The sequence below is a fragment of the Pelmatolapia mariae genome, linkage group LG5 (genome assembly GCF_036321145.2).
Source record: "Pelmatolapia mariae isolate MD_Pm_ZW linkage group LG5, Pm_UMD_F_2, whole genome shotgun sequence".
In the NCBI taxonomy this organism is placed as follows: Eukaryota; Metazoa; Chordata; class Actinopteri; order Cichliformes; family Cichlidae; genus Pelmatolapia; species Pelmatolapia mariae.
In genome coordinates, this window is record NC_086231.1 from 26,188,103 (window position 1) to 26,207,953 (window position 19,851).

General features: G+C 39.1%; 1 protein-coding gene and 1 long non-coding RNA gene across 2 annotated transcripts; one reads left to right on the plus strand and one right to left on the minus strand.

The window, feature by feature from the left end:
* Positions 1–1,033: 1,033 nt before the first annotated feature.
* LOC134627188 (uncharacterized) lies at positions 1,034–4,148 on the minus strand. The gene is made up of 3 exons (XR_010093873.1): positions 4,131–4,148; positions 3,541–3,780; positions 1,034–1,909 (listed from the first exon to the last, which is right to left on the minus strand). It is a non-coding gene; the product is annotated as an uncharacterized LOC134627188 (long non-coding RNA).
* A 39-nt stretch (positions 4,149–4,187) lies between these two features.
* stx18 (syntaxin 18) lies at positions 4,188–19,802 on the plus strand. The gene is made up of 11 exons (XM_063474485.1): positions 4,188–4,380; positions 14,178–14,245; positions 15,385–15,500; positions 15,648–15,725; positions 15,847–15,913; positions 16,003–16,094; positions 16,760–16,854; positions 17,168–17,226; positions 17,529–17,598; positions 17,695–17,775; positions 18,861–19,802. The coding sequence occupies exons 1-11, from the start codon at positions 4,228–4,230 to the stop codon at positions 18,954–18,956; spliced, it is 975 nt and encodes a 324-aa protein (XP_063330555.1). The 5' UTR covers positions 4,188–4,227; the 3' UTR covers positions 18,957–19,802.
* The last annotated feature ends 49 nt before the right edge of the window (positions 19,803–19,851 follow it).

The window sequence follows — 19,851 nt, forward strand, 5'->3', positions numbered from 1 at the left end:
GCTGGAGTCCCAAAGACTTGGAAATTGCTTTGTAAAACTTTCCAGACTGACAGATGCCAATGACTTTAAATTGTGGCATGATGTGTTGCTCTTTGAGATCTCTTAGCTTCCTTTACTTTGTCAGACAGGTTTATTTAAGTGATTTCTTGATTCAACAGGTCTGGCAGTAATCAAGCCTGGGTGTGTTTAGTGAAACTGAACTTGTTTGCTTTCCAAAAAATTGTGGTTAATCACAGTTAATTTATAATTTAACAAGGGGCCAATTACTTTTTCACACAAGGCCAGGATAAGTTTGGATAGCTTTTTTTCCCCTTAACAAATCATCATTTAAAAACTGCATTTTGGATTTTCTCAGATTGTCTTTGTCAAATGTTAACATTTGTTTGATGAAACTGAAACATCTAAGTTTGACAAATGCAAAAGCAAGTCTCAGAACTCACGAAGGAGGTAAATACTTTTTCATGGCACTCTAATAAGCTAGAAGTGATAACTAAACAGCTGGGAATGCTAATAGAAAAAAACAGCTGGATATACTGCAGCCAGTTTATGATTTTTAGCATATTGCATTTAAGTAAAGGCTAGCTCATCAATAAACTCTATTAAAGCTCAGACCCACTACACTAGAGAGCAAATTTAATTACAGAAAGCATGGCTTTTTGTAATTAAAGAACACATTGTGGATCTATGAAAGAAAATATGCTCCTGAAACTTCATTCAGTCACCTTTTTCTTCTAGCTTAGTATAGTGTTATGTGTACTGTAGTGAAAATTCAGTGATCGGTTAGATTTCTTGCAGCATCTTAAAGGCAATCATTCCTTTATGCGTGCCCATGCACACCATGCTTCAAGACATACACTCTTACTAAAGTCAAAACTATAAGAATTTTAAATGCTGAGACTGCAGAAAGGGTGAGACAGTCGCAGCACTCAGCTGTAAAACAGTCTGGCACAACACTAACAAAGGAAATGAGCAAACCACATAGCAAATAACAGACTTTTATTCAACACTCTAAGCCCAACTGCTTATATCTGAGTGCCAATCCCAGTCACTTGCAAATAAACAGATTTATGAGAAATAGTACACACAAATTGCTACATTTGTCTAGACAGGACATTATTCTAGCTTTACTTATACTGGCAAGATTAAGCTGGAGTTTTATGAATATGTATATTGGTATATGTCAAATCTTGACAGTCTCCAAATTTGCACTTAAGAGTGAATTAGGTGACTCAGCAAATAAACTACATTTCTAACAGAAGAAGAAAAAGACAAATTTTGCCTCCTACAAAGAAAAGCCGAATTTGAAAATAACTGAAATTCAGTATTTATATGGAATAACTCATTCCCTGCAAAAATATTTAAATTTTACATAAAATTTTCTTTATGTGGCCATTTAATCATCCATCTTCGTCTGTTTATCTAATCCAGGGTTACAAGAGGTCTTGGAGCCTATCTGTGCTACCATAAGGCAAAACGCAGGGTACACGGTGCAAGTCTCTTGCAGGGCTAACACAGAGGGAAATCCATTTGTGCTCATTCACACCTATGGAAAGAGTTAGAATGACCAATTACCCTAACACATGCATGTCTGTAGGAGGAAACTGGAGTACCTGGAGAGAACCCATGGTAACATACTGTAGGGAGAACATACAAACTCCACACAGAAAGTCTCCAGCCAGCTAGTGGATTCAAACCCAGGCTCTTCTTGCTGTAAGGTGACAGTGCTAACCACTGTGCCACTTCACCAAAAAGCACTGTATTGCTGTTGTCACTATACTGCTCCCAAGTACTACATCCATCCATCCAATTTCTTCCGCTTATCCAATTCAAGTCCACAGACGGGCTGGAACCTACCCCAGCTGTCATAGGGTGTGAGGCAGAGTACAGGCTGGCTGAAGAGGTCACCAGTCTGTCACAGAGGTAACCGGAAGAGACAGACAATCATTCACATTCATATGTACAGGCAATTTAGATCCACCCCCCATTCTTTTACTATAACTACTGTCGATCAGTAACTGCAACATGGATTATCTTTAAAATCTAAAACTTCATGTCCATGTCAAAAACAGAAAAAACACAAGCTTAAATGCAGTCTTGAATGAAAGTTTAAAGTAAATACAGTATCTTTCAGGAGATTTTTAGTGATAACAAGCGCTCTGAGTTAACACATTGATTTTCTTTTTACACGACAAATTGCGTAATCAGGAGGAAAAGCAAAGCTATTATGTATCTTAGCCTCCAGTAATTACACCGATGTACTTTAATATAAACAGACAACAAAATTCTACCACACTGCATTAGCTGTTTTTTTGTTTGTTTTGAACACAGACTGTACTGACAATCATTCATTATTGTGGCAGTTACAATACAATACCAAAATATAATCATTAGAACAACAGACAGAAGTTCTGGCATGAATAATAGTTTTGATTAGCACCAACACGCAGCCATCATCTGTCAGTATTCACTGTGATGTAAACATCAAAACATTTCCTTATTCATCACATTGCTACCAGGTAGAGGGAGTGTAGAAAAACTGCACTGCACAGCTCAGATATTGCACACTCTCTGAGCACAAGTCTCCACAAAGACATTGAAAACTATCCAACACATCCCACACAGCATAAATCAGCCCATTGTTAGGAACATGGGTTGCTTTCATAGGTGGCAGAAAACTCGGAAATAAGTTGAATATGTGCATTTTGAAAATGCACTGGCATATAAAATATGCTTATAGCTCACCAGGTCAGGAGGTACCTTTCACCTCCTTAGTGAGGTGGAACAAAACTAGTGTCTTCCTTCAGACTAAATATTTCTTATCGTTTCACAGAAAACACTACACATTTAAAATGTTAAACTGTATAGTTTAATTTGTTGATTGTGCGGTGTGCTGGTGATAGAGAAGTAAAATCAGAAGTATCCAGATGTTCACTAGAGTCGGTAATGTCAGTAGCATGCGGCGTACTCAACTGCACTGTCAGTGATTTAGCTACATTACTAAATGCCATCTTTGGTTCTGCTGCAGAGATTCATATATTCGTATATGTGGGGAGCTGTCGCTGTGTCAGCTGCTTCTTGTTTGGGAATCTTTCATCTATTGTGGGAATATTTTCATTTCTAGCACAGCATGAATAAAAACTTTTATCCATTAATTTATCTGATAAATGTTATTTTAAATTTTAAATGAATGGGCAATCTTTCAGAAGACTTTCAGTAAATAATCCCCAAAACTCGTTCTGATTTGATAAACTAAGAGTTTCCATCAGCTGTGGGGCTAAAGAGTCCTCTCTCTCTCTTGTTGCAGCACGGTTCATTACAGAAATAACTGTTCGGGTCTCTGTAACGAACTGCTCAATGGACAGGCTTTTATCTGTTAACAAAGAATCGTTGCTCGCATTATTTATTGATAAATATAACGAGTTTATTAAATAATTAATGATGCATACTCCCTATTTTGTCTCTCTATGTTTAAATGCTTTTTCCTTGTTTTTCACTATCCTATAAATTTTGCTTCAACTACTTGATTTTCTTCACCTTTACCTCTGTGTATTTCTGTCGTTTGATCTCCTCCCTTGTATTTGCAGTCAGATTTTCCCATTTTTGTTGCAGTCTGAAACTGTAATGACCTGTGGGATGGCAGCATTTATGGTTTGGACTGTCGTTTCCCAGACTTGTCTCTTGTCTTCTATGGATACTCCAGTGCTTTATTTTCCTCCGACTGTTTTTCTCTTCTCCTGCATTCTGCTGGACATCACTTCAAGAGCCTTTAGAGGCAATCATCTAATAGAGATACACACAGATTGATTATCTGTGATGGATTATCTTTTATACTGGTGCTCCCTAAAACATGCCTAAAACAAAGCAGAATTTTTTTTTATGATTCGTGGCACATACAGGTAAAGGGTTCAAGTTAATGCTTTCAGACTCAAGGTTTCAGTTAAAATATTAAGAGATTTTCTTTTAAAAAATTAAAGATATTTTAAGATTTTCCCCAGAAGAGTTGATTCTAAGCGACCAGTGTTTAAATATACGATCGGACTGTAGCAGAATTAAATTATTATGATCTGAATATTAGTTATAATAAATAAATACTGATGAAATCTTTAAGGTGAAACGTAACGCTTTCGTACCAGGAAAACTCCAGCGCGTCCCACGAAGATGACGTCCTCACCGGGTGACGTGTCAGTTTGTTTACAGCGGTGAGTAGTCGGCTGCAGCTGCAGAGACATGGCTGTTGATATCACGTTACTTTTCAAAGCCAGCGTTAAGACGGTCAAAACCAGGAACAAGGCTATAGGGATTGGCTTCGACTCGACCAAAGATGAAATTTTCAAGAGAAGCAGACCGAAGAGTGGCTTCTCACCGAGGGCGAAAGAAGTGGTGAGTGTTCGTCCAGGCTAGCGTTAGCTAACTCTGCTAGCACAGTGGCCAAAGTGCTTTACGTTTAATGGCAGCTTCTAAACTTACTACTACTTTGTAGGAGCAACAGCAGCCAGTGAAATACAGTGCATATACGATGCTTACCACTTCTATTTCCTTTGGTGTGTTGGCGCTGTTCGTGGTTAGCCGGGCCTGTCAACATTTGCAGACTATAACTTTGCTACATGCAGCATGAACTTAAATTGGATTAGATTTTTTAAAAATTATATTGAATATATGCAAATTATATTCAAAATGTGTCATAGAATACATAATATTATGATATGTTGAGATTTGAAATATAAAGGTTGTGATTATTGCTCTTTTTGACTAATACGATAAGTGGCCAGTTAATCGTTTGTTGAAGGCTTTGAGGATCTGTACTGAGAGTAGGGAGCAGGTGAAATAGAGCCTGGAGATGTGCAGGTATGCTTTGAGAGAAGATGAAAGTCAGTAGAAGCAAGACAGAATGCATTTGTGTGAATGAGAGGGAGACACGTGTATCAGTGAAGCTGCAAGGAGCAGAGGTACTGAAGTTTGAGTAGTTTAGATATCTGGGGTCAACCATCCAAAGCAACGGATAGTGCACAAGAGGTGTGAAAAAGAGTTTGCAGGCAGGGTGAAGAAGGTTGAGGCAATGTCAGGGGTGATTTGTGAGAGAAGGATAGCATCAAGAGGGAAAGGGAAGGTTTGCAAGACTAGACCTACTATGAGGTATGGCTTGGAGGTGGTGGCACTGACAAAAACGACCGGAGGCCGAACTGAAGATGTTAAGATCTTCACTTGGAGTCACCAGGATGGACGAAATTAGAAACAAACACATCAGAGGGGAGCTCAGATTGAGCAGTGTGGCAGCAAAGTTAAATAGGCAAGGATGAGATGGCTTGGGTATATGCACAGTCGGAAGAGAAAATACACTAGGCAAAGGATGCTGAACGTGGAGGTGCCAGGCAGGAGGAAGAGAGGAACACCTAAGAGGAGACTCATGGATGTAGTGAAGGAGCACATGCAGAGGGTTTTTGTGATAAAGGAGGGTGCTAGGGATAGGTTGAAATAGAGACAAATTATCTGCTATGGCATTTTGTAAAGGCAGCTGAAAGAAGAAGAAGAAGAATATCCCATCTATGTTAATGAAATGCTTTTTTTTTGGGGGGGGGGGGGGCAAGAGAAATGCCTTATACCCTTTCCTGTATATACTTTGGTAATCTACAGGTAACTTTTACAGATACAATATTCACTCATTAAAGTCATGAAAAACATTCTTGGCACAGATTGATAGGTGTGGGCAACGTAGGGAGAGAAATAAGTCAGAAATGTTGTTTCATAGCTGCTGGTGTGCAGTCTCCCAGTCTATATTCTCATATCTGACCAAATTCTAATGAAAAAAATCACTCAAGGACAAAAGTGTCACATCAATAGCCTTCCTATAGATCAATCAATAAAAGCTAAAAGTTAAAAAAAATAAATAAATTATAGCATTGAACTCAGTGAAGCCAATTCTTTTCACCAGAACAGTTAATTTATATCGCAGTTTAATTGTAAATTGTGCAATTTACACACATGAGGCCTGCAACTGATATTCAGAAAAAAGTTTTACACGCTTGGATCAGCAGTTGATATGGTTATTTTTTCAGAAACCATATAAATATGAACAGCTACACGACTGAAGAAGTATGTTTTCTTTTCTTCCTTTCTTAGTTTTCTGGTAATACCCAGTTAAAATGACCTTGGTCTCACTGAAAAATTCTAGCTTTTTAATACACTGTCAGTAATGGAATTTAGACTTCATCTCCTCTAATACTGTAATAATATCAATTTATTTGTAGGATTTCACATAAGACTAAATATATTGGGGAAAACAGTTTTGGATCTCATTTTATGAGACATTGTGTTGATTCAGGAAATGTCATGAAAAACATCTTAAATGATCTTTTTCCACTGAAATACAGACCCATCCTCTATGGTTGACGGTACAAGATCTAGCAGTGTACATGTTGCTTGTACGTCTACTGCTACTCTTTGGCCTGACATGAATATCTCAAAAACAAACCTCTTCAAAGGTACCTTGAAGAACCACTTTACGTATCCCAAGGGGAGTCAGGGCTTTAAGTTGTACCCGATGTCTTCAGCCATCAGCTCTAGGCAAACATGAGCCCATTTGCTGCAGCTCCGCACAACCAGGTTTTTGTTATGTTCTGTTATATTGATATTAGAAATGGTGGTTTAATAAAGGCACTGCTGCTTATTCAAGAGAAACCCAAACCTATCCTGTGGTGGCTGCCCCCTGCTCTCCTCCCCCCCTACTGCTGTCTCCTTCGCATTGCAGATATCATCTCCGACCATCTCAGTGAAGCCGTTTTTGCCGAAATTGAAAATGTGAGCTTGGAATGTCCTGACTGCTTACAGTTATGTCGCGGTTTTCACCCACGTCTCCCCGGCTCAGCTATCCTTTTCTGTCTCTATTCGGCATCACATAGGCAGTAATTTTTATGCAGGTCGCCTCTTCCCATGTATGATTCCATAAACATGCTGCAATAACATTTTCTTTCGGCTCTCAAACAATTTCTGGGGAAAGCTGATCCTCCCAAGAGCCAGTGATTAAAGGTGGAAGATCAAAACAGAGAAAATATTAAATTAGGTCCCCAGTAACAATGTTGACGGCCGGCACCTAATGCACAACAGATGTGGGTGCCCTTCAAGACATGCATAACTCTCCCGCTAACTCTCCCTCCTAAATTCCCATTGAAGCTTCGCAAAAATAGAAAGAAAACATCAAAGTTGACAAATACACAGTGGACCTCTGAGACTTTTTTCTTTTTCCACTCAAAAGTCAACACAATGAGAAAGGAAATGTAGCTACTTTCAAGTCGATTCAAGAAGGGTTTGATTGACTAATAAGAGGGCCAGTGTTTGCAGGGTGGGGTTTGGTAAGGGGAATCTTTTACCTCATAGGGGTTGGTTTTGGGCGCTGTGATCTCCGTTTCACCGCTCACCTCGTCGCTCTCCGCAGCATGCTACCCTTCTTGAGTTTAAATGGGGAAGGTCACTCTAAAATTGTCAAATTGGGTGTAGAAAATAGCGCTTGGCTCCCCACTCTGCCTTCAGTATTGGTATTCCAAAATTGGCTCCTTCTCACACTGTTTTCTTTGAAACCCTGAAAAGTGGGCCAGCTCTTAAAATTGTGTTGTGTTGTTAGAGGGGCTCTTTGCTGTGAAAACTTTACAGTGAAATGGTATGCTCTAGTATTTTCATAACATTTAGTCGACGACGGTTAAGTTTCCAACTCCAGTGTTTTTTTCTTTTTTTTTCTTTTTTTTTAAACAATTGAAATTTCATTTTATGTTTGAGATGTTATAAACTAAATCAAGCTAAACCGTTGTGAAAGTGAAGTTAAAATTATCACCTTGTATCACACCGGGACGTTAAAGAGGATCAGTGAACTTGCAAAGGTCAGAGTCGCAGATCAAAGTTGAAATAATCGTTAGAGATGTGTTTAAGAGCCCGTGGGTGTTTTCCTTCAGATGAAACTGGAATGAATTTGCACATTTCTTCTTGTGCTTAACGGATCACATACAGATGGTGTACAGCCACAGCAGCAGATGTTACATGACATTTATGAGTTGTTTAGGGAATGTGGTGCACAAGTATGGCCTTTTTTCCGCCCCCCCACAGCCTTTCTAGAAGTAAAAGTAATTGGCAGTCAAAAAAAGGTAAAACATTTATCATAGGGATGTTAAAAAGCCCAAAAGCCAGATCAGTGAAAAATAAAAGAATTGATATTGTACATAAGATGTACTAAAGCAATGGTAGCGCCTTATTTAGCCACATTTTGCAAGTTTGCAGTCAGTAATTTTATATTATGCTTCTGCTCATCACGTTACCAAAGTACAACACGAAAGGTAAAACGCGGTCGCATACAGCTGCCTAAGCCAAGTCTATGCCGAGCGATTTTCAGGGATCACGCTCAGATGAACAGTGCTGCTAAATGGTCTCTTTTACCAGTTGGCCTAATCTCTGCACTGTTTTCCCATGAAAGCCAGGCAAATTGAATTTTGAGGCATCTGCTGTCAGCCCTGAGCAGGATCGTGATCTTTGTTTTACTGCACGCAACAAAAGGTTTTGGAAGGACTCATGAAAATGAAACTAATGAGCAAAAAAGTGGTTAAAAGCAGTTTTACAGATGCATGACAAGCTCTAAGTCATGAGGCAGTCATTGCTTTTCTGTAGACACGATTGTTAGAGATGAACAAGCAGCAGCTGTGGATACTTTAAATACTGTCTTACGGCATTATCATTAGGCAAATGTTGCGATTTCCCAATACTAATGACAGCAGACTGCATTCACCACTCTTAACACTAAAATCCGAGCCGTGAAACTACAACAGATGTGTACTTATCTGTTTAAGCAAATGACAACTATAAAGAATACAAGTGGGCCTTTTGTTACAGGATAAAATGTGGAAATAAGTCATGGGGTATTCATTATTTGTTGTCATTTCACATTGATACTGAATGCACAAAATAAAACTAAAGCAGATGATACTGTTTCAGGGTTTTGTTTTTTTTTTAAAAGCAAAGGTCAAAAGACGAGTTTGTTTACTGTCTTAGAGGTAAAGACTCAAGTAGGTTTGAGTTTTCCAGTACTGTGAGAATCTGACTCCGATCAAACGTCTGGATTTTCCATGCACTCCTCAAATTATTTCGCTTTATTAAATCACTCAAGTGTTTTCTGTCTTTATAGAGTATGTCTTTTTCTTGCTCGTGTTTTTGAAACTAAATTTTAACTCAAGTGGTTTTGTTTTTGGTTCTTTTTTGGAAGTGAATTATATCAATTCAGTGATGTATAATACACTGAAGGAAAGTTGCAGTGTCACTTACACTGAAATTACATTTCTGGTACTTTATAGGTGTTTTCAGTGCTACTGTATGCAGGGGGAAAAACGTATTTATTATAATGACCATGACAACTGATACCAGGTTGGCAGGAGATGCACATTAAGTACATCTAGGTTATAGAGCTAGTGATTTTGCTGATTTATTTCCTTTTGTTGTCAGGATTTCTGCCTGTGTATCCTGCTGTCCTAAGCAGGGGTGAGCTTTCTTTTATTTACTTGTTTCACCAGGGGGATGGCAATGTGGACAGTACGTTTCTTACTCTTCTATGGCCCACTGTGTGCAGCACTGTTTGCATTATATTGTATATGAATATTGAACATTAATAAAGTGTAATATAAGATTTCCTCCTGGGCTGAAACAAACATGTGGCCTTGCAAACCATAATTCCAGTTCGCTGTGATAATATTTTGGCAGTTCTGAAAAACAGACACAGGTTTGCGTCAGTCCAACCAAGGCAACTTGACCGGACTAAAGTAAACAAAAGAGAGATGGTCTTATAATTCAAAAATATGCTTAAATAATCACCAAATGTGATTAAGTATACTCTCTAAGGAATATCAATAAATACAAATACTTACACAACAATATTTTTAATCTCTAATGGTAGATACTGTATGTATCTATTATATTATGTGGTGTCTTTTTTTTAAAAACAGTTCTGTTTATCTCACAGCTGCCAGCTTTGCCTTTTGTTTATTAATTAATTTTTTGTCCCGTGTTGTCCATTTGGTTTTTAGTGAAACGTTACAGCCCCGCCCTTCACATCTGTTTCATATGAAATTGATTATTAAGATATGATGGCTTTGAATGCATGCTTGAAATCGGTTTAGGCAGGCTGTAAACCTTCCTCAATAGTTTTGCCACTGACTCAGTCCGTCTCACTAAGCTCCAGCAGCAGGACCGTTACAAGTTGTGATTGAACAGAGATGATTGCTGAATGCTTTCCATCTGTCTTGAAGGGGAGAAATGTGACACAGTTGTAAAATACAATAGCGGTAATGTGGTCATTTCAGCTTTGTACTCTTTACCGCAGACTATACATTGGCTGATGTTCCTCAGTATTTGAAAATCTCTAATATATGATTCAGACTCTCCATAACTTTTCAAATCCATCCTTGATCTGACCTGTGTGACGGTAAATGAAGAAGCACCGAGACTGCATGCAAGCGCTGCTTTCCACACCTTTGTATCGAAGTGAATTGGCCGGTTAAACTCGTGACAGATTAATACAACTTTAGCACATATCAAAAGGGTCAAGGACCCAGTTGGTAAATATTCTTAAAAGCTTTGTTTGATTACTCCTTGTTTGTTTATAGAGCTGACTAAAGCTTCCTAACTGTGAATAGACATGAGAAGACAAAACTCAGCCCATTAGAGAGTCAGACATAAACATGATAATAGAGTCAACATGTGGCTCAGCGCTCTCCTCTGAAGCATCCTCTCTGCATCAGGGCCACATTCCTAAACACAACATAACGTGGCGTCAGTATCGATAGCCCACAGTCAGGACACACAGGGACTTGAACCAAAGCAGGGCAGTCATCATCAAATTCTGTCAGTTACCTGGATTAAACAAAACAAAGAGCTATCCAGGCTCTTTAGAAAATCTGCTAGCTAAGCCTTTTCTCTTTTCTTCCTCATAATAATCCCCCCTGATGGTTTGTTTGGGCTCAGTCAGAGCTGGAGGGAACCAAGGGGAAGGAGAAAGTGAGGAGGTAAAGTGGGGGTCTTTGATGATGACGAGATTAGATATAGCCCGGCAGACTGTCTCCTCTTGCCTTCCCTGCAAGCTCTGCCTCACACATACCTGCGGCAGCTACACGTTACACTCACACACACGCTCACGCGTACCTATGCATACACATATGTGGTGAGCCGCATGCACAAGGCCACCCCCTTCCTCATTGTTCAGGAATTACTTGCTCTTTAAGGTCTTACGTTACAAGAGCAATTGATCCCTCTGACCCCCTGCAAACCCTTGAGGTTGTGCTGGGAATCCAAGCTCCAATGTATACACACAGGAGGCAGCTCAACCCCCAGAGCAGCAGTCTTTGACACTCCCCAGCACCCCCACAACACACTCTAACACACACACACACACACACACACACACACACACACACACAGACCTTCCGCTGTGTTCCAGTGCTTTGGACTTAGCACTGCCTGCTGGTGAAAAAGGTGTAGTACCACGAGTAGAGGTTTGTAGTCAGATAAACTTCGTACAAAGCTGAAACCGAGTGTTAATTGCAAGCAGGAAACAGTTTATAGTAAAGACAAGACAAATCGTTCTTGGTGTGGAGGAGTTTATATTTTCTAATTTCAAGTCTAGATTACATAAATATCTCTGTGTTTCATTTAGGAACTTAGACATAACATTTCACTTTATTTGTTCCTCACAAAATCATACCAAAAGACTCTAAACCACAACGAACGAGTTGAAATGTTACAGCAACAACACAAAGCAACTTTTAATTAAAAAAACAAAAACCAAACAGTCCTATTTTTGCTGTAAGATGTTGTTTCCAAGCTTGTTTGCAGTTTAAAGCTATAAAAAACTTATAAAGGTTGTTAAAATGATAACCAGTCTTATTCACTGACATGCTAGATTTTCATTATATGAAGGATTCTTTGCATGTGTTTGATTAACTTCAAAGACAGTCCGTGACTCTACGTACTACTTCATGTCATTAATATAATTCATCTAAATGGTTGCAATAAGACTGTGTTGCAAAGATGGCTGTGTCCAATTAATACCCTCCAAACAGCAATCTGGAAGGATTGCTCATGAACCTCTACAGTGTGGGAATGTTTCAGAAACACGGTCAACAGAGTGGTGCATTGCAAATGGCTTATTATGCCAGTACAGCTGTATCAGCAGCTATTAACAAGACATCGTCCTGTCCTCACTTAAGCATTATATACTACAATTGTCAAGATACTGAGTGTATTCTGTTTGTAGTAATTGCCTAAAAAGGGATTTTTACCAACTCTTTCCTCTCCACTCCTCTCCATGCATCGTCTTAACATTGTCGTGGGCCATTTTATATTGTATTTTTTGTATTTGTTTTAACAGTGGTCATATTAACTGTGTTAACTCCAGAGATGAGGTGAATTCAGAATATGTTAAGGATTTTAAATCAAGTGAAAGGACTGATTTGTCAGTTAAGGGAAGCGCCGACTGTTACATATGCAGATTAATATAACAGTGTCACAGTCCTTTTGAAGCTGTGCTCCAATATTATTCTGATCAGGCATCTGAAAAAAGGTCTGTTACTATTGTGATAACTGACAAACCCCTGTGTTTTAATCATAGGTCTTTTGTTTGGTAGTCAAGATACTGTTAAATTTACCGAACAAGAGTGGTTGTAATAATATAAAAAAACATTTTTAGATGTCATATTTAGAAATTATAATCATGTGAAACGAAGAATATATTAAAATAATATACATATATGGTGCAACATTAATGTTTGATTACAGATATAATACTTAATGAGTTGCATCATAAAATGTCTCATGACACGATGATGCTCACCCAAACTTTGTCGTCATTCTTGTCATCTGCTCCCATGCGATATTTTCTAGACTTTAAGTGTGTACAGTCATAATTATGGTTGGTCAGTGATTGATTGAGAATGCTGCAACAGTAAAACTAGAGATTTACTAGAGCCAATTTCAAACAGGCATGTTTTGAATAGGCTCTAAACTAGTAACTAATGCTGATCTGAATGACTTTAAACTATAAGTACGGTTCTGTTCTCCCTGAACCCTCCAAGCTCAACTGCACTGAACATCAATTAACTCCTGACCTCACAAATAATTGTATTATTAGAGGGGGTCAGCCTGCCTTGTCCTTGCCTGCGTTGGCATGCCCCCCACAGCAGTGTCGTACGTCACCCTCTAAACCAGAGAAGGACTTCTAGGTTTCTAACAAATTGCTCGGCTCTGTTTATCACAACACCTTCTTTCTGCCCTGACAAACGAGTCATTTTCAAACGTCAGCTCAAATAAAACACCGCTTTAAGTCACTGTGACGCTAGGAATGAATGTTTAGAGACATTATTAGACGACTGGTGCCAGGTTACTCTTTACAGCCAAAGCAATTTGATAATTGAGGCTGTTAGGGTGAAAAAGTGAAGGCTGAAGACAGCGTCGTTATGCTATCAAAATAATCCCCCACGCTCTGTGCTCGCTGTCACAGTCAAACTCATTGTGTCATTTTTCAGTCCTGCGCCTGTCTTAGTTCTGTCTTCTTGTGGATCCAACAGAGCCTGCTGTGTGCTTTCACACCCTCTTGTAGCCTGCCAGCAGAGCTCTGTGGACAGGGAAGCAATTTGGTCTTTTTTAATATTTGACTGAATTACACGAGCAAATATTGGATTGAACCAAGTTTCCTCTGGTTTCCCTTTGCACACACATACACACACTCCTGGACTTTCTCTCTGTGATAAATAGCAACAGATCATAAATTTAAAGCTTATTGGAAATGGCTCTGTCAGTGCTCTGTATGCTCTGTAAGCCCTTGGTTTTATTTATGAGAGCTGTTTGACGGGCAAATTGCTGGTTTGATTTTTGTATGTCCTGGAGTTGATGAATTGTCATAAGTAAATATTGAGAATTCACAGAGATAGAAGGACACTGGTTTCCTGTCACTCCCAATAAATGTTAAATTATGCATTTACTCTGGCTCTGTTGGAATGAAGCTGGGAGAAAATAGTTTCCTCATACAAGTCTGGAAAAAAAACAAAAACAATGTTGACCGAAATTAACATATTTGAAGGTGCAACTGCGTATTTAAAGACTTGTTGACATGACGGTGATGAGGTCGAGTAATGCTACTTCTCACTCTATCTTGGCAGATCACGAACATCACCAAGCTCAAAGACTTTCTGCTACAGCACAGAAAAGATTATGTGAGCGCCGGAAGGTAAGCTTCTCCAAACAGTCACAGTAATCCACCACAATCAACAACAGCAACGGCAAAACCCTTCAAGGCTGCAGGGAAAGCTGATGAGGACACAAACACTTTAATTCTGACAAAATTCAGAGGTCAGGAGTCAGGGTTATTTTCAGCGTGTGTGCGTGTGTGCGTGTGTGCGTGTGTGCGTGTGTGTGTGTGTTACAGGGGCTGCCTGCTGGCACAAGGTCAGCAGCGAGTCGGGTGGTCTGTCGAGGCAGACTCCAGTCTAATTGTCTGGAATAATTGAGCTGCAACCAAGTGTAGAGCAAATCACACCCAGGGACTAATCCAGGCCTTCCTCTCTCCAAGGCCCCTGTGTGTGTGTGTGTGTGTGTGTGTGTGTGTGTGTGTGTGTGTGTGTGTGTGTGTGTGTGTGTGTGTGTGTGTGTGTGTGTGTGTGTGTGTGTGAGAGAGAGAGAGAGAGAGTAGCCACTGTTGGGAAAGAGCTGTTGATGAAACCTCAAAAGAAAACATTAACTAAGCATTAGACATGTCAGTGGGTTGAGTGTGGTAGTATTTAGTGATGGGACTGTCCACTGATTTGTGGGCAAGTCTTATACACATTCAGCTTTTCCCATAGCTATTACTATCTTCCAGTTTTCTTGTTTACCTCTTAGTCCTAAGAGTAATTGTGACCTATAGTTGATAACTGATTTATTTACACTGATGTTATAAAATGACATCATGTTATTTTATAACATGATGTTATAATGAAACTAAAGTCCTTCAATGGATGGCTTGTTCAGCTTCAAATCTTGTAATTATTATCAATTAATGTGAACTTGTCATGTTTACTTTTTAAAGTTTAAAACACCTAGCTAAAGCAAAATACAGACTTTAGCTTGCTTACTGCCTTGCTTCCTTGGGTTTCTCCCTGCAAAGTGTGCATTGCATGATGGGATGCTTAACATGATGCTCACTTAGGACAAATTTGGAGTACACTGTTTAAAGCTGTGCATGGAAATGAGGGAAGAAGGAGTATTTGGACAAGTGCTTTCTCAACTTGAAACTATTCACATTACGGCATGTCTGTCGGTGTAAAAATAAATATGTTGTTTGTAAAAGTCTTCAAGCTCACTCTCATTGCTCTGGTGTGTGTTTTACAGTCTCATTTCATCGGACCTTTCTCGCATGACGGACAATGACCGGGACCAGATCGACCAGGATGCTCAGATCTTTATGAGAACCTGCTCTGAAGCCATCAAGCAGTTACGCAATGAAGGTGTGTCTTTTATTTCTGTGCAACAAATCAACTTAAATGGAAATTTAAACATAACATATCTGGAAATGCTGATATGGTCTTGTTCATACTGCATGCTTTCCAAGTTAGGAAGTCTTGACTGTAAATGTATTATTGTTGTCATCTCAGCTGAGAAACAGGTGATGTCAGCTCAGATAAAGGAGCACAGGGGAGCGGTGCTAGACCTCATTGAAACATACCTAAAAGGTGAGTTTGTAGCTAATTACTGAACTTCTAGTGAGTCCTCTGTTAGCTGTTTTACTAGTTCATAATTGTTTCATAATGCATCTGACACAATTTGGTCATACCTTGCATCTTTGGTTTTAAGGTGTATGCAAGCTGTACTCTGAGCAGAGAGCAATTAGAGTCAAGAGAATGGTGGACAAGAAGAGGCTGTGAGTATTTGCATTCCTCACTGACCTGTTGTCACTCGTCATTTTTAAACTGCTTGTGATTCACGTAATATTGTGTTCTGTGGTCACAGATCAAGACTGATACCAGAGCATCACAGTCCAGTGGAGAAAAAAGTGGAAGTGGAGCCCACAGAGGAGGACACCGTTAAGGAGGGAAGTTCTGGTAAGTCAACATGCAAAGCCTGACACGACAAGCCCTGCTGCATTTTATTAGAACTTACCTGACTGCAAATTATGCTTTCTTCTTCTACTTTTTTTGTGATCTTATATATTTCAGCTTTTTTTTTTTAACATATATAATATATATAATGTCATGGTGTCTTATCACAGCGTCATTGCACATCACGATGATGATGATGATTCTTTGTGATCTCAGTTAAGATTCAAGTATGAGTATTTATTCATATCATCATTCATAGCCAACGTTGGCAGACAGGAAGCAATATGTAGCACTATTTGGATCAGTTAAATGTATTAAATGTTATAATTACAGTAGTCAAAAAGGACATTTATTATTATAATCTTGTCAACTTGATTTGTACTTGAATGTGAAAACTGCTTTAAGAGAATGCTTCCTGAAGGCAGTTGAACCAATTTCAAAGCTCATCTGGACTCACATCGCACTCACTCTAAAAAATAAGTTACTGAATGTTGGAATAGCTTACCAAAGGCAATAAAGGAGTATGGACTAAATAATAAACTAACTGAAGATATTCCAATTAAAAAAACTCCATCATAATAACTGCTCAAGGTTATATTGTCAGAGAGGTTTCCTATTGTAACACATCTAAAGTTGTCTTTAAAGGTCTTTTGTCTTTCGTCCTTTAGAGAAGACTGCATCATCAGAGGTCCAGGACAACTCGGTAAACCTGTGGGAGGAGAGTCGAGTGGAAGATGAGCTCTCTCCAGAGGAAATTCAGATGGTGTGACACCTTAGAAAATATTTATGTATACCGAATAATGAATGAATAGATCTGCATGATTCAAACGTTAATGTTGTACTTTGACAGAGTGTCGGTGCACAGGGACAACTCGTTGTTGATTTTTGCCAGAGGTTTGAAGGGTTAAAGATTTAGAGCAGCAAATGTCAGACTAATTTGGATTGTTATTTGTCATCACAAAAGCAGCTTACAGGGATTGCCTGATAAGGCAAATAAAAGTGGAAATATATTTACACTAAATTAGCATTTGACATCTGCATTATACATATTTATTCAGTACTGTGTTTATGTCTAGTTTGAGCAGGAAAACCAGAGGTTGATCAGTGAGATGAACAGCCTGGTGGATGAAGTGAGGTGAGTCGCCATCTGTGTATGTTCCCTCTGTTTTTGATAAGTCTGTTTTAAACAGCATGGCTGTTAGATGATGTATGAAATGTTAGATGTTGATCCAGACAGGATTAAAAATTACCCAAAGATTTGAGTGTTTGCAGATTAGTCCTCTGGTGGCTAATAAAAATAAATGACATGGATCTGAAACACTTGTGATAAAAATCACTAAACACTAAATGTTCCCCTAACATCATCTGGAAGGGCTTATATATGCTAGCCACATTATTTTCATCGGATGCTTCATGCCAGTGTTTTGTACCCATCAGGCAAATCGAGGGGAAGGTGGTAGAGATCTCACGACTTCAAGAAATATTTGCTGAGAAAGTCCTGCAACAAGTGAGTTGAGTTCCTTCGGTTTCACACAGGCAGTCTGTTAAGTGCACGGTGCATTGTTGTACACAGACTTATTGTCCATCTTATTCTCCATGACAGGAAGCAGAAATAGACAACATTCATCAGCTCGTCGTTGGTGCTACAGAGAACGTCAAAGAAGGCAATGAGGATATACGAGAGGTATCTTTTACTGCACTGAGGGAAAAACACACATCTGCATCACATATATTGGCTGTACATTCTCCGGTCACTTTATTAGATACACCTGGGTGTTAGACCCTCTTTTACCTTCAGAACTGCTTTAATTTCGACAGATTCAACAAGGTGCTAAAAAAAATTCCTCTAAGAGTTTGGTTTATGTTCACATGATAGTATCACACACATGCGGCACATTTATCAGCTCCACATCCATGATGTGATGCTCCTGTTTCACATCCTAAAAGCGCTCTGCTGGTGACTGTGGAGGTCACCAGATCCTGTTTTCATATTTGAGAAACCAGTTTGAGATGATTTGGAAGCAGCAGAAGATAGGTACTCTGTGGACTGTGGATGAGCTTGTTGGTAACCATATTCAGGTAGGGTTTGGCATTTAAATAATGCTCAGTTGGCACTAAGGGACTCAAAGTGTGCCAAGAAAGGCTTGCACAGTATTACACCTCCAGCACTGAACTGCCTTGAACTGTTGATACAAGGCAGGGTGAATCCATGCTTTCATGTTGCAGCAGACATCAATAATTTTCAGACCAGGCCACATTTGACCAATTTACTGTTCTCCAATGTTGGTGAGTTGTAGCATCGATTTCCTGTTCTTATCTGACAAGAGTGGCACGTGGTGTGATCTTCTGCTGCTGTAGCGCATCTTCTTCAAGAACATATGTTCAGAGATGCTCTTTTGCATACCTTGGTTGTAACAAGTGGTCATTTGTGTTGTTATTGCCTTCTTTTTGGCTCACAGCAGTCTGGCCATTCTCTTTGGACCTCTGGCATGAACAAGGCATTTTGGCCTAGAGAACTGCCATTCACTGGACAGTGATATCAACAACCCTGCCACGTTCAGAGTCACTTAAATAGCTTTTTTTCCCCATTCTGATGCTCAGCTTGAACTTCAGCAGGTCTTCTGCATGTCTAAATGCATTGAGCTACTGCAATGTGATTGGCTAATTAGGTATTTATATTGACAACCAGTTGAACAGGTGTACCGGTGAGTATATATGTGATTTATATTTCCACTCAGTAAAATGTAATTGTGTTTACTTCTTTTTAAGGCTATCAAAAACAACGCTGGATTTAGGGTATGGATCCTCTTTTTCCTCGTTATGTGCTCTTTTTCTCTTCTCTTCCTGGACTGGTATGACAGTTAACACGACTGCCCAAATGGACTCTGGACAACAAGAAACTGCCTGAAGCTGATACACGATGCCTATCTCAGAAGTGATTGTACAACTAACTGAGAAGTGAAGTGATGGCAACAGTGAGACTGAACGTGCAGTTTACCAGGCTCGATCTGGTGCATAAATTATCGTTCATGAAGATTATGTCCTGAAGTTTAAATGGCACTTAATTCTTCCCTGATTCTATCTAGGGTAGCTTTAATATAAAAATGCACTTGTATTTTAACATCTTGCCTTTCTCAGCCATGAGTAACAATGGTTTGACTGGATTTCGATCCCTGTGAATCTCTTCCGAAACTGTTTTATGCACTAGAGCGTATTTGCATCTTGACAACACAGTCCCATGTATTCAAAAAGATTTGTTCTTTATGTAAAATAAATTACTCTAAATGCTCAAAATGGTTTGCAAATTGGAGCTGAATAAACTGTACTGGCACATCAGATACATTCAAGTAAAAGCAAATGATTCTCAACTAATTTATAGCAAATTTAATGTGTACCTTCTCTCATTAATTCATGATGATATTTCATGATATAAAACAATTTTTATAATTCGTATCTATGTGGGTTTGCAGATAACATCAAAGGCAGCTGAAGCTGCTGCCTGCCTTGGTTCGTGTCAGCTAAGGAGAAAGTAGCTGTTGACTTCTGATGTTTCTGCTAATCTGTTTATAATGATTAACCCAGATTCCAGTGACAGCATTAAAGTGCTTTGAACATTTTTTTCCTTTGATGTCAGCTCAAGAGCAACTGGAACTTTTAACTGTATTTATTTTCTGTGCCGAGGGAGTTTTCAGCAGCTCTGACATGACTTGCTCTCAAAGTAATGAATAAAAATCTTCTTTTGCATAAATGGATTGCACAT